Below are 15,302 nucleotides of genomic sequence, written 5' to 3'. Positions count from 1 at the left end.
CTGTTTCCCCTATTATTGCTTCTTGATGTTCCATGAGGGTGTTATATACTGTGTGGCGTTTACTTTGAGGTGATTCATGGTGTGTTCTGGTTTAATTTCGTATTCTGCGAAGTTTGTTTTCGTGAGACTGTCAGTGTGTCCGGCAGCGGTGTCATCTGTAAATAGCGAGGCCTTGTACCGTCTCCTCTGAGAGTCTACTCACTCTTAACTCTTACTCTTCGCTGGCAATCCTCCACGGCTTCTTATTGACACGAATAACAAACGTCTTACCTCCTCAACAGTTTAGATCATCCAATTAATACCTGTCATTGTCTGAGTTCTATTCGTATCCCTTCACTCGTCTAACTTACTATCCTGCCACACCTTGTCACTTTCTTATCAATGGTGCGTGCTTGCTAATGGGTGAAAGGACACACTGCCAGGGTAACTCCACCACCTTCCCAAAGAATTCAATATTGCTATTAAGGAAATAAAGTTATTGCTTCATTCTCTTTCCTTTCTCATGTGGTCGTTATCAGATACCATCCGCCCACTCTACATGTTATCAGCGATCCTGCCCCTGGCCATGACTGAATTAACAAAGGGCGCACTGAAACCTTAACCTCTTCAATACTGGGGCACATTTTTACTTTGAGTTTTGCGTGAGACTAGACCATTTTGCTGACATTTGGAAAGGTCTATGGATATCAGAATATCAATAGCCAGTCTTCATTATTTTAATCCATCACATAAGTTTCTGAAGCTGTGTAAAATCACCGAATAGTAAGCTGAAAGCTTAAAATAACCAACCGGTATGTAACCTGATGACCCTAATAGCAAATCATGTTAATTTAGGTGTGCTCACATGACTATATTCAGAACGGAAATTACGAAAACGGAAAATACTAATAATGTGTGTTTGTATTGTTAACCTCATAGTGCTGATAGAGGCAGCAATCCAGCGACACACGTCACCCAAAGGCGGGGCAGGTGATGGCGGCCACTGATTCACTGTATGATGATAAGAGAGAGAGAGAGAGAGAGAGAGAGAGAGAGAGAGAGAGAGAGAGAGAGAGAGAGAGAGAGAGAGAGAGAGAGAGAGAGAGTAATAATCAGCTTACAGTAATTGAAAGATGCTATCAATAGAAAACTATATTGTGCAAAGTAGCAAAATTAAAGTCGCGCCTGTAAAAAAAAATAAAGTCACACCTATCTCTGCTTAACATACATTGCATGTGGCCTCAAGATGTCCCAGAAATTAGCAAATAAAAAAAAAAAAAAAAGGGCATCTGTTTGGCTGGATACACTCTTCCCTCCCTGTGCCCTCCCCTTACTGTTTTAAAGGAATCAACACTCATGGTTACTGCCATATTTCTATTTTCTAACATGTTGTCATAAGTTTTTTGTGCACTTCTGCAACAATACAAGAAAACATGATGAGGCTTAAAAATTACCTGAAGACCAGTTTGGCTAGTTGTGTCTTAAATCAATGAGGCTACCCCATTCCTGGCCACAGAGACCAGAGTACTTGGAGTCTACATCACAGAAAGTCACTGGCCACATCCAGAGACTACACTAGGGAAGCTCTCTGGGTGGTTGCGAAGGTCTGGGTATGGAAGGAGGGCCAAGGGAGGAGGATTAATGGGTGGTGATATCAGTAAAAAGGTTATCTGTTTGATTGGGTCATATTTGCCCTGTTCATCTGCTTCCTGTTGAGTCCAGTAGCTGTTTTTTTCATGACTTTAGCAATCAATGGTGATGGTGATGGTGCTGAAGACATAAGAAATAGAAGAAAGCTGGAAGTGACAGTCCCTGTATGAGCAAAGCTATTAAATTCCATCTATCATCCCCATCCATAAATTTATCTAATCTTCTTTTAGAGTAAGTCATGGCATAGTGATGTGTATGGTTTTCACAGCAAGCGTGTACAATGATTCAATGAAGCTGTCAAAATAAAAGTAAGAAAAAATGACTTCATGTGCAAGGTTGGATTTAATAATGGAGTATTAGAAAAGAAAGTAGAGTAAAGACTGACTTATCATTAACCAAGGCACTGCAATGACCTTTAATAACAGCAGGGCTTGTATCAATATGGACCTCAGGTTCAGACAAGGAGAGCAATGATTTTGTTCCACATAATCTGTGTGAGGGTGGGGTTGAGGGTGGCCAGCAGCAGGATGGGAGAGGACAGGTGGTAGTGGATGGTAGAGTGCTGGGAGAGCAGGGAGTAGCAGGACACCAGCCAACTCAGCAGCTGGGTGAGGGTTTTCTTCCACTCCGGCTGACCAGAGAGGGTCACCAGGGAGGGCAGGAGTAGGCGGTCCCTGAGTGGAGGGTTGTCAGCCAGCACCTCCATGCTGTTGGTTGCCCACAAACCAGACCACACCACCAGGCTCATCACCAACAGGTCCAGGTAAAAGGTCACCAGCTGCCTCTGTTCATGGGCTGCCACCAGGTCATCTCCACGTCGCTTCTTCATGTGCTCCTGCAGACGGCCCAGCAGCTGCAGGAACCAGGTGGTGGCCTCCTTTACCTGGCAGCGTGTCACCAGTGTGGTGGACATGACCCGCAGCAGGTGGGAGCGGTCGCCGGGCAGGGTGGCAGCCGAGTCCACCAGATCATTGAGCCAAGGCAGTGCCAGCTCCTCAGTGTCCCGCTCGGCCACATGGCAGCGCAACACGGCGGCGCGGTACAGCCTCTCATCCGTCACCTCCCACCACAGTGAGGGAGAAGTGAGGCGTTCAATGTGCTTTTGGGGCAAGTCAGCCACACAAGCCTTGTAGGCAGAATACAGGTCCTCATCCGTGGGATCCATGTGCTCGTTGAGACCCTCCACTGCATTGCTCAACACGTTCCTGTTTGTGTCAAAGATAAAGTCAGCAGTGAGGTTTGGCCGCAGCACCTGCAGCAGGGCCTTCATGTGGGCTGCATCACCCTGGTGCTGCTTGAACACATGTGCCAAGAAGGGCTGCAGAACAGTAGGGGGAAGGCCACGCCCTATGTGCTCCAGCAGGCCAAACACCACCAGCTCGTCCTCCTTGGTCAGGCCACTGCCCGACCCGGGCATGAGCCACTGGCTGATTATGGCACTGGCAGACCCAGACTTGTTGCACTGTCGACTTGTGATCTGAAAGATGCTGTGACGGATGCGCTTTGTCCACTCATAGTTTGCCAGTGCATAGGCTGAGCTCAGCACCTTCTCCAAGAAGCTCCAGTTAACAACTGGGTAGGGTCGAGGCAGGGACTGGCCCAGCGCCTCCATGATGATGACACAGCTCCTCAAGAGTCTTTCCTTTCTCCGGGGATCATTACATCTCTCCATCAGAAGAGGACAGTCAATGAGAAAACTCACCAGAGCCTTCAGAGTTGAGTTGTCTTTGAAGAAACTGTATGAGGGAGGCTCAGGCTGACCAGTGGCAGATTTGACACCCTTGCGCTTGGCCTCCTGGACGGCAGTGAGGTAGATCCCCTTGGGCAGGGCAGCTACCTCCCGAGCTACCAGACTCTTGGTGAAACTCTCCACATACTCAAGGTGAGACTCTGGACAGCCTGTTATCAGCTTGATCCAGCCAAGACCGGGAACGTACTCCAGCACGTCCTCAGGCTTCCGAGCCGCCTCAAAGGGAGTAGCTGCCTTGCTGGCCGGCAGCTGGTGTCCCTCCCGGGCATACTGGGGCAGCATCTTGAGGGTGTAGCTGTCGTAAGGGAACTTCTCCAGGGCTTCATAGGCGGCCTTCACCACCGACAGTGTCCTAGCAAGGGAGGGAGAGTAACAGTAACTACTCACTGTACAGCTGTATAGTATGGCCATCAGTGGTCTTGCTATTTCAATACTTACTATTATTTCTTCACTTGCAGACAATATATCTTCCTTAACACAATCTGCTCATTGGTAAGACAATGGTTCACTCTAACTGGCCAAATTTCAACATAATGCTTAACATAACACAAGAAATGCAACGATCATATGGAAACAGAAAATGGACAAATACAAAGACAACACACAGAGGGAATACAGGACAAGAATAAAGAGCACTTTTCACTGTGACCAGATAATAAAATAGGCAAAGAAAGAAGAAAAAATCAAATAGGAGATAAAAAAAAAATAGAGATTATGCAATACAAAATACAAAATAGAATGACATAGCAATGAGAGAGAGAGAGAGAGAGAGAGAGAGAGAGAGAGAGAGAGAGAGAGAGAGAGAGAGAGAGAGAGAGAGAGAAGAGAGAGAGAGAGAGAGAGAGAGAGAGAGAGAGAGAGAGAGAGAGAGAGAGAGAGAGAGAGAGAGAGAGAAAATCAACACTGTAAGACACACTCTATAGCACAACAAGGCCCACAAACACACCTGTGAGATGCCACCCAGTTCCAGAGGATGGTGATGCAGTCTGACGTAAACTTCTGATACTCAGGACTCTCCACCTTGAGGGCCGGGATGAGGCCAAGGAGGCCACACAGCTTCTCCGTGATGCCTGGCCGCTTGTCCCGCACCAACTTGGGGGCAATAACTCGCCAGGTGGTACGGAGATCGATCACCTGGCTGGCACACAGGTGATGAATGCCGTCCAGGGCGATGAGGGTCTGTGCTGTGCCCTGCTCCCCCTGGCACTCATTCAGAAACCCAGACAGCTGTGGAAGCAGCTCCTCCCCATGCTGGTTTGGTCTGGAGAGTGACGGTGGTTGAGTGGGTCAGTATGGTGAGGGTTAGTGGCAGCAACTGGATGGTGTTCTCTCAACTTTGCTTTCCACACTTTACAGAATAAACACAAAAAATTAACAGCTGAGACTTGAAAATGCAGGTGAAATATGGGGAAAAATCCAGAAGAAAGACAGGAAGGATAAAAGAAAAGAAATACTGAACAGTGAAAATAACACAAACATAGGAATAAACATGCACATTCACAATAAGCAAAATATTCACACATTTAGAGAAAAGAAAGACAGACAAAGGGACACAATTAGCCATTAAAGAAAAGAAATACTAAACAGAAAAGAAAAAAATACTGAACAAGTGAAAACAACACATAAACATAAAAACAGACATGCATATTCACAACTCAATCTGAACAGCAAAAAATTCACACTTAAAGAAAAGAAAGGCAAACAGAAGGAAGAAGCATTTAACAATAAGAGAAAAGAAATACTGAACAAAAAAAATAACACATAATCACAGCAACAAACAGGCATATTCACAATTCAATATAATCACAAAAAATTTCACACACTTATTCCATTCAGTATTGAGATCCATTTTTGCCTTCAGTTTTGAGTGTGATTAGACAATTTCATTTACATTAGAAAGGCTCTATGGAGGTCAGAAGTTTAATGGCCTGAGTCTTCACTATCTTAATCCAAATGTAAGGTTCTGAAGCTGTATAAAATCACCAAATAGTAAGCAGAAAAGATATGAAAACGTGCCTTGGTACTGAAGATAAAGAAAGACAGAGTGACGCACTTAGCTTTGCACACACTGGTCACAACAAAGGCACGGGCGATCTGCAGCTCAGTGGTCTCGATGGACTTATCTTGAAGGAGGCGGGAGAGGTAGGAGTATGTGCGCGGTTCCACCCTCCACAGGTCATGCACCAGACGCAGCACTAGGGGACGGAGGCTGCTGGACGACCACAGTGCCAGGAGGGTCTTCAGCACCTGCCCCACACACAGCTGGTTTGTGGTGAGAGGATATCACTGTAGAGGTTATATACAGCACAGGTGAGAGAATTACCCTTTCACTTCCTTAATTTATATTGTCTGAGATTTTCCCTCTTGTTCTGAGAGTGCTGTTGTATCTGTATGCTGTTGAGGACCTCCCCCATAGCTGGTTTATGGTGAGAGGAGATCATTGTAGAGGTTGTATGCAGGACAGGTGAGATAATTAACCTTTTCACTTCCTTAATTGATGGCATTGTCTGAGATCTTTCCCTTTTCTTCTCAGAGTACCATTGTATCTGCATGCTGTAAGAGATGACTATGATGATCTGCCCCCCCACACACAGCTGGTTTATGGTGAGAGGAGGTCATTGTAGAGGTTATATGCAGGACAGGTGAGAGAATTATACCTTTTCACTTTCTTAATTGGTGATATTGTCTGACAAAAGATGGAATGAACAAGGAGGCTATTAACTTTATACAGTGCCCTATAACTACAAGAATTCACATAAACTAAAAAAAAAAAAAAAAAAAAATAACAGACAGACTATATTTTGTCACCTGATCAAAGGGAGAAACACTCAAGATCACAAACAAGGCTAGGAATCAGATTTTCTCACTACCATACTCTGCACACTACACTACAGAGGCACTCCAGAACCCACCTTATTGACAGCCAGGGAGGGGAGAGTGTACAGGATGGTGAGGCGTGTGGTGGGGTCTGGCTCACGGCCTAGACGGTACAGCACCATTGAGAACACCTCCAGGCCCAGACACTTCTGCTTCATCACCTCCTTCTCCAGCACCTGACAGAGATGAAGGTTCAGTTGAGTTTTCAAGAGACTGTTTAATTCATTAGCTTTTTTTGGGTTCTCCAGGACCTGTATGGGGACTGGCAATTAAGTGGGCCTTTTCTTTGTTGTTTTATGTTTCCCTTTGCCAGTTTCCCCCTCTTACAAAATAAATAGTTGTATTAGCAGTTTTATAAATATGAGTGGTACATATAGAGCAGTAATAGTTGTGAAAAGTAGTAGTAATGACAGTATTTGTAATAACAGTGGTGGTGATGGTGACAGAGTCAGTGGAAGTTATGTGAAAATATAAAATCTGAAAAAAGTATAAATTGAATATATAGTTGATCTATTTACAGTTTATTAATATTTTTCAAGGACTGTCACTCACTCATACCCACCTATACCTCTTTATGTTTTTTGTTTAGCCTGTCTATCTTTCTCTCTCTCTGTCACATTTTGTCTGTCTGTGTATGTGTCTGTTGGTCTGTGTGTCTTTCTCTCATACACACCCCTGACCTTGGTGGCCTGCTGGACAGACTGTGGTGTGGAGCTCTGGTAGAGGAACACGGATGTCACAATGGTGTAGTAGAAGCTGGAGATCTGGTTGACGGAGGAGGCCAGCTTGGTGAGCCAGTCCGAGGCGAGCTGTGGGTCCTTCACCAGGCGGTCCGAGAACTCCAGGGCCGGCAGGAAGGAGACCAGACTTGGGTGTATGCAGCAGAGCATCTCCCAGTGTTCATTGCCTGAAACACCAAGTACAATCTTCACCAAGGCGACACTAAAACGCTGATTGAAAGGAGTGGTAACTCTGCCTTGTGAAATCTAAACACCACGAACACTGCTATTCGGGATCTCAATTTGTTTTAAGGTTCACTACCAGTAAAAGCCACACCAATGCTCTGATATGGAGTCTGAAAAGAATATAGAGCAGTGAGACACTGAAAAGACAATGAACAGTGACTAATCTCAAACACAGATGGATAAATAGGTAGAATAGATGCTTACTGACCATCAAGTTCTAGATTTATATAATATAAACACCCATTCATGTAAGAAAAAGATAAATCATCGCTAAAAGAAGTAAACACAAAATGCCCAACAACACACACATCTAAAAAAAAAATGTAAACATCAAGAAGAACATGATGATGAAGAAGAAGAAGAAGAAGAAGATAAAGACGACAACGAAGAAGAAAACAACAACGCTGGTCAGGTCACAGCAGCCATCAACATGTGCACACACCGGCAAGCTGTGTGTTGCCCGAGGCTTGTGCTGGGGTGGCCTGGACAAGGGAGATGAGTGCCGCAGCAGCTGTGGTAAGGCCTGGCACGGCGGTACAGGGGGCGGACAACACCTGCAGCAGTGAGGGCAGCAGCCGGGCGCCAATCAGTGGGTTCCCATCCTTGTGTGAGAGAAGTGTGGCGCCTGCAAGAAAAAAAAGTGTTGTATAGACAATCACAGGTTAACCCTTCAGTACTGGGATGTGTTTTTACCTAGTTTTGTGTATGATTAGGCCATTCTATTAATATTAAGAAGGGTCTATGGAGGTCAGAGGATTAATGGCCACAGTGTTCACTATTTCAGTCTCCCATATAAGTTTCTGAAGCTGTAGAAAATCATCAAATAGTATGCAGGCTGAATGTGGACATGTGTCATGGTACTGAAGGGGTTAATAACTTCCCTGTTTCTGTTTTTTAGTAACTACTAATCATTCTGCAGGTTAATATTTTCCGTGATTTTCTATGTTTTTTTTCCTACCTACTAATAATACGCACTACAATAAACACTTCTTTAGAATGGCAAAGATGAAATAGTTATCTTAATTCCATTTTCCTGTTAACATGAGACAACCGTGACAAAAAAAACGAGTCAGTCAAGGAACACAACTCAACTATTACTAATCATACATACTAAAACACATGCTTCTATAGAATGGCAAAGATGAAATAGTTTTTATAACATGTAGACTTTTCACGTGAATTTTTGGGCTAAAGGGGATACTTTTGTGGCACCTCCTATCTCAAAGCCCACCCACTAGGATTTGAACCCGTGCGCTTGGAGACCTCACGGATCCCCAAAGCACGCATGATTCCTCCGGTTGCCACGAGACAACCATAACAACAAAACACGTCAGTCAAGGAACACAACTCAATCACAAACTGCCCCTCATCACTAAATTACAACAAAAGTCATGAATGAATACCAAGCTGAAGGAGGCTGATCTGCAGGCGGCCTGAGGTGGAGGGCAGCACCTCAGCCAGCGCACAGACCGTCACATCACAGCCACGCCCAAGCCGGGATCCCAGCAGTCTCAGGTTCCTCTCAAGTGTCCTGGTGCCCAAGCCATGTTTCTTGCAGGTGATGGGGAAAGGGAGAGAGAAAAGAGGGAAGGATGTGGTGTGTTATTTCACGGGTAACTTATATAGTAGTGGAAATTATCTATCAGTCCTTCTCTATGTTCTTTCACTCCTACTGCTACAAATCATACACTCCAGGAGAAACAATGCCGGAATGTAGTGTTTCTTGCAGGTGAGAGAGAGAGAGAGAGAGAGAGAGAGAGAGAGAGAGAGAGAGAGAGAGAGAGAGAGAGAGAGAGAGAGAGAGAGAGAGAGAGAGAGAGAGAGAGAGAATATGTGATGTGTTATTTCATGGGTTACTTGTACAATAGTGGAAATTGTTTATACATAACTCATTTTTTCACATTAATTTCATCAGTATTTCTATAAACCTCCTTTTCTATATCCTTTTCCTCCTTCTACAGCTACAAATCACAATATATGAGAAAGAATGTTGGAATAAGGAATAAGCGGTTAATGCTGACACACCTACTGTATATTGCGGCCTATATGTCGAGTTTTTAAGGTCATTTTTTTATGGTCAAAACTAGGGGTCGACTTATAATAGGGTAGATATAAAATAGCAGCCTTTAAATATATTTCCCCCAGTAATACCCACAAAAGCACAACCTTCAATGAAAACAAGTGCTGGAATATAAAAAACAGGGATAAATAAAGCATATTCTCTTACACCCACTAAAGGACAGCTCTTGGTATTAGCTATGAGACATCCAGTAGCAAGGGAGCAGTGTTTGAAGTACATATTCTGAGACACTTTGCTCTCTCACCATCACTGCTTTCCAAAGGCTCCAGTTGACGATACTCATGTTTTTAAGAGTATTTTTATGGTTCTGGTGATAGATTGGTAAGATTTATAGTTTATTAAAAGGAGAGACTGCCTTGAAAATCCAGCTCGTTGTCTCTGTGGCCTTGGAAAATTGTTGGAGTGAGAGGGAAAGGCATTACTGTGTTGTAGTGAGAGGGCAAGGCATTTCTGTGTTGTAGTGAGAGGGCAAGGCATTTCTGTGTTGTAGTGAGAGGGCAAGGCATTTCTGTGTTGTAGTGAGAGGCATTTCTGTGTTGTAGTGAGAGGGCAAGGCATTTCTGTGTTGTAGTGAGAGGGCAAGGCATTTCTGTGTTGTAGTGAGAGGGCAAGGCATTTCTGTGTTGTAGTGAGAGGGCAAGGCATTTCTGTATATATGCATGAGGCTCACCAGGGCAAGAGGGAGAGCCATGAGGAGGCAGGGCAGCACGGCAGACTGTAGGCGGGTCAGGTTCTCCCTCAGGGCCAGCTCTGCCAGGGACGTCAGCACCATCACCTTGCGCTCCACATGGTCCCGGCTTGTATCCTGAAGGAGGCACAGACAGGAGAGTCAGTGGAAATTGAAACCCACAAAGAGGAGCTGGTGAAAAATGAAACCTACAGAGGAGAGGAGGGAAAACATGCAAACATACATACATACACATATGCAGATTTAACCCCTTCAATACTGGGACACATTTTACCTTCAGATTTGTGTACAATTAGACCACTTTATTGACACTAACAAGGGTCTATGGAGGTCAGATGATTAATGGCCAGAGTCTTCACTATTTTAAGCCTGACTTGAGTTTCTGAAGCTGTAGAAAATCACCAAATAGTAAGCAGAATGAATAAGGAAAGGCATCATGGTACTGAAGGAGTTAAGTAGCACAAATACAATGAAAAAATAATGACAAATTTGCTAACAATGAAACAAGAAAATGAATGGAAATTGAAATCTATACAGAGGAAAAATAAAACCCAAATGGAGAGAGAGAGAGAGAGAGAGAGAGACACATACACACACACTTAAAGAGAGAGAACTTGTCAACAATATAATGGAGAAAGACAAACACAACCAGACATAAACCTTTAACAACCACCAAGACACAAACATAGAACCAAATGAGAGAGAGAGAGAGAGAGAGAGAGAGAGAGAGAGAGAGAGAGAGAGAGAGAGAGAGAGAGAGAGAGAGAGAGAGAGAGAGAGAGAGAGAGAGAGAGAGAGAGAGAGAGAGAGAGAGAGAGAGAGAGAGAGAGAGAGAGAGAGAGAGAGAGAGAGAGAGAGAGAAAGTCTGCATTGAATATCCCCCTTGAGCTAGCAGACAGTACCCTGATGAGCGTGGCGACTCGGCAGAGAAGAGGGACAAGGCTGTGGTGCGTCTGGGCTGAGGTGAGGAGGGTGAGCAGCGGCCTGGCAATCCACAGTGTGGCCTCCGTTAGGCAGAACGTGTGCAGCAGCAGTGGCCGCAGCTGACTGGCACTCCCTTCCCGCACCCTGGAGGAGGAAGAGGAGGTGGTGGTGTTGATGGTGGTGGTGGTGGGAGAGAGAGAGACAGAGAGAGAGAGAGAGAACATAATTTAAACATACAAATAGTGGTGATGGTAGTCAAATTGCATATCAGTGGGAAAGAAAAAAACAATAATGAAAAAGTAAATAAATAAAATACATAAATAAATAAATAACAAAAGGCAAAAGGGGAAAAACAGAAAAAAATAAGAGAAATAAATGAGTAAATAAATCCATGACATAGCCGGCAAAATCACAAAAATATACATTGAGATGTTGGTAATGGTAGTGAAATGATTTGTCCATGAGAAAGAAAGACAACTTACAATAAAAAATTCAATAAAATAAAATGCAAATGGGGAAAAACAAAAATGAACATCAATAAATAAAGAAAGAAATCCACAACATAGTAAAATAAATAAATAAATAAAAAAAAATAGATGAAGCAGTAAACTTGTATATCAGCGAGAAAGACAACTTATAATAAAAAATAAAAAAATAAAATAAGCTGCACAAGGAAAAAAAAGGAAAAATAGAAACAAAAATCAAATGAATAAAATAAATAAATAAATCCACAATATAGCCAGCAAAATCACAAAATCACAAAAAAAAAAAAAAAAAAAAAAAAAAAAAAAAAAAAAAAAAGAAAGAAAGAAAGACAAAACACCTCTGATCAGGATGCCTCAGGAGATGGGCGGCCTCCTCCAGCAAGGCCGGCGCCAGGTCTGCCCGCTTAGTGAGGAGGGTGACGAAGGGGTGGGTGGGGCCGGTGGGTGGGCCGGTGAAGGGGCACTTGTTGTCGTTGCCCTCCATGGTGGACAGGAGCAGCACCACCTCCGTGACGCCCTGCAGTAGAGTGCTCGGACACCTGCCGGGAGTGTTGTGCTGTTAACCTCCACTTCAGTACCTTGATGCATTTACATATTCATTCTGGTGACTATTTGGTGACTTTCTACAGTTTCAGAAACTCAAGTGGGAGATTGAAATAGTGAAGACTGTGGCCATTAACCTTCTGACCTCCATAGACTCTTCCTAATGTAAATGAATTGGTCTAATCATACACAAATCTCAAGATAAAAATGTTTCCCAATACTGATGGAGGTTAAAATAGTAAAGACTGACCATTAATCTTCTGACCTCCATAGACCCTTCCTAATGTAAATGAATTGGTCTAATCATACACAAATCTCAAAGCAAAAATATGTCCCAGTACTCCTCTGCTAATCATGTGGATAGACTATACTTTCTTTTTCTTTTATATGGAAGAGGAAGCTGGCCAAAAAAAAAAAAAAAAAAAAAAAAAAAAAAAAGGCCAACTTGATTGCCAGTTCCTATAAGTTAGTAGAGTTAGCCAAAAGTTTGGGATAAATGTCTTGAAATCTCCACTGCCTTGTATGAAAGGGATATGGGTGAGGCTCATTGTGTATGTATCTGTGGCTGACTGTAAAATATTTGTACCTCACTTGAGTGGTCTAACATTGCTGCAGTAAGGTGCAAATTAACATTGAAGATTTTGCCATAGTCTAAACATGTCATTCCTTATTCTGATGCTCAACTTTCAGCCCTCACCACACAGAATGGCTTCCAATAAAACTATACTGCTAATGTCTGTAATACTAATAAAATACAAGAACGGGTGAATCAAAGAATACATAAATAAACACTTACATTACACACAATCTTCCCTTGAAAAAAAAAAAAGAAAAAGCCACAAGATACACATAAATAGATAAACAGATGTGACAGAATGCTCATGTATGTAGTAGAAATAGAAGAGGAGAATGTGAGAATCAAAGAATACATAAACAAAGACTTACATTACACACAACCTACCCTAGAAAAAAAAGCCACAAGATACATATAAATAGATAAATAAATGCAACAGAATGCTGATGTATGTAATAAAAAGTAAAGAAAGAATGAATCAAAGCATACATGAACAAACGCTCTCTTATTTTAACACAACCTTCCCTTGAGAGAGAGAGAGAGAGAGAGAGAGAGAGAGAGAGAGAGAGAGAGAGAGAGAGAGAGAGAGAGAGAGAGAGAGAGAGAGAGAGAGAGAGAGAGAGAGAGAGAGAAAGCCACAAAAAACATATAGATAAATAAATGCAACAGAATGCTAATGTAATAATAAAAAAAAAAAAAAAAAAAAAAAAGTGAATCAAAGAATGCATGAACAAACACACTCTTATATTACACACAACCTTCCCTTGAAAAAAAACCCACAAGACACATATAAATAGATAAACAGATATGATTTTCAGTCAACTTACTTGGCGCTGGTGACGTCAGCCAGGAAGTTCTGGAGTGTGGCCGGAGCTGGAAGGCGATTGATCCGTACAAGAGACATCAAGGCTTCCAGGGCCAGCGCTGCCTCTGTCGGTCCTCCAGTGTTGGCCGTCTTCCATAGTGTCTTGACCTCCTCTGTCTGTAGCATTGGATGGGATGTGGTGGAGGAGGAACAGGTAAAGGAGGGAAAGAATACAGGACAGTTGAATATTTTTTTAGGATATGGAGATGAGTCTACAGTTTTCATCATGTCCATTTTTAGGCCCATATTCTGAAACACTTTCATGCTGCACCTTGACTATTTTCAAAGGGCTCTAGTTGAAGTGACATGGGTTTTTAAGAATGTTTCTGTAATTCTAGTGACATGTTAACAAGTTTTCTGCATTATCAACAGGACAAATACTCTTTTTAAAGGTTCTATTTGAAGCGACACAGGTTTTTGAGGATGTTTTGTAATTGTGACATGTTAACTACTTTCCTGCATTAACAACAAGACAAATACTCTTTCAAACTTGGGTAATTGTCTCTGTAGTCTTTGAAAATGGTCGTGGTGAGAAAGGGAAGCACTTTTGAACATGGCACTCTAAGACAAGAAAGAACATCAACTCACATCATACAGCACTGTCTCATCTTTGTGTTTCTCCAACAAGGTGTCGTAGATCTTTGTGACCGCCTGGAAGCAAGTAGTGGGAGGGAAGCTTTATTAAACACACCCTCAGTCTGACTTGTAATGTGTATGGTGCCACATTTAGAGCATAACACAGACAATTTTATGGTTGGTTGGTGGAGGGAAGGGATCTGAGCGTGGAAGGGAGAGAAGTGAATCAAATGTATTTGTTAGTGTTGTGATAAATTATTGCATATTTGTTTGGAGAATGGCAATATAACACTGTATCTCTCCTACTGATCATATTTATTAACTGCAGAGCTTGAAATCTAACCTTTAACAACCTCAAACATCAATGTACCTTATTTTATCCAAGTGGGAATCTTTTGTTTAAATGTTTTTGTTGACCTTAGCTAGATTTCTTCCCTTACATAAAAAGAAAAACTAGGAATATTTACAGTAAACATTAGGGACAAAACAATCACCTGGCTCTGAAGGAAGACGTTTCCAGAGTTTATCTTCTGCTCGTAGTCCTCCATTGCCTCTTACTCTGCCTGAAATGTTGCAATGTTGACACTCTCTTAATGTACATGTCCAGCCGACTCTCCTCAATTCCCGGCTTCCTTTGCAGCCCCTCCACCCAGCTGATTTGACGTCACATATATGAAACATGCTATTGGTCAACAACACACACACACACACACACACACATGGCCATATAGCAATGTTCTAATATCCTCCTATTCCTCTATTCGTTATCCATTTTCCTTTCTATCTCTTCTGTTTTATTCCCATTTCCTCTATTTATTATCCATCTCCTTTCTATCTCCCATTTTAGTCCCATTTCCTCCATTTATCATGTTCTCTTTCTCTTTCCCTTGTTGACCAATGGAGTGGCTTCATATATGTGACATCAAATCAGCTGGGTGGAGCTGCGAAGGAGTGCTGGGAATCGAGGCGAGCGGGCAAGATGTTTATATTAAGAGTGCCGCAATGTTAAGCCTTCCTACTGTAACTTCAACTCTTCAGTACTGAGACACATTTTTACCAGGACTTTTGTGTAGGATTAAACAGTTTTATTAGCATTAGAAAGGGTCTATGGAAGTCAAAAGATTACTGGCTAGAGTCTTCACTATTTTAATCCTAACATAAGTTTCTGAAGCTGTATGAAATCACCAAATAGTAAGCTGAATGAATATAAAAATGTGTCACGGTACTGAAGAGATTAAACCGTTTCCCTGCCTCCTCTCCTGCCCTGGCTTCATAACTGCTAAGAGACAAACTAAATAAAATATCAACAATAAAACATTCATTAAGAGAGGTCACTGAAATCAGAT

At 42.6% G+C, this 15,302-nt stretch overlaps 1 protein-coding gene and 1 long non-coding RNA gene across 4 annotated transcripts in view; one reads left to right on the top strand and one right to left on the bottom strand.

Annotated features, from left to right (window-relative positions):
• Positions 1-1,339: 1,339 nt before the first annotated feature.
• Positions 1,340-15,302, bottom strand: part of LOC123501750 (focadhesin-like) — a 14,616-nt gene continuing 653 nt past the window's right edge. For both annotated transcript variants that reach the window (XM_045250766.1, XM_045250767.1), the window contains exons 2-14: positions 14,451-14,519; positions 13,969-14,031; positions 13,343-13,497; positions 11,737-11,937; positions 10,892-11,057; positions 9,972-10,106; positions 8,625-8,772; positions 7,664-7,846; positions 6,937-7,163; positions 6,292-6,432; positions 5,433-5,641; positions 4,326-4,640; positions 1,340-3,731 (exon numbers count right to left, since the gene is read on the bottom strand). In XM_045250766.1, the coding sequence (XP_045106701.1) occupies positions 2,084-3,731; positions 4,326-4,640; positions 5,433-5,641; positions 6,292-6,432; positions 6,937-7,163; positions 7,664-7,846; positions 8,625-8,772; positions 9,972-10,106; positions 10,892-11,057; positions 11,737-11,937; positions 13,343-13,497; positions 13,969-14,031; positions 14,451-14,504 (3,645 nt within the window). In that variant the 5' untranslated portion in view covers positions 14,505-14,519 and the 3' untranslated portion in view covers positions 1,340-2,083. The remainder of the gene's footprint in view (positions 3,732-4,325; positions 4,641-5,432; positions 5,642-6,291; positions 6,433-6,936; positions 7,164-7,663; positions 7,847-8,624; positions 8,773-9,971; positions 10,107-10,891; positions 11,058-11,736; positions 11,938-13,342; positions 13,498-13,968; positions 14,032-14,450; positions 14,520-15,302) is intronic.
• Positions 5,574-7,086, top strand: LOC123501753. Of its 2 annotated transcripts, XR_006673708.1 has the most exons (4): positions 5,574-5,689; positions 5,913-5,983; positions 6,274-6,447; positions 6,957-7,086. It is a non-coding gene; the product is annotated as an uncharacterized LOC123501753 (long non-coding RNA). The 2 variants fall into 2 exon arrangements; XR_006673709.1 differs by lacking the exon at positions 5,574-5,689 and having other exon boundaries at positions 5,843-5,983.

The sequence above is a fragment of the Portunus trituberculatus genome, chromosome 9 (assembly GCF_017591435.1).
Source record: "Portunus trituberculatus isolate SZX2019 chromosome 9, ASM1759143v1, whole genome shotgun sequence".
Lineage (NCBI taxonomy): Eukaryota > Metazoa > Arthropoda > Malacostraca > Decapoda > Portunidae > Portunus > Portunus trituberculatus.
This window is presented reverse-complemented; position numbering and strand designations above follow the sequence as displayed.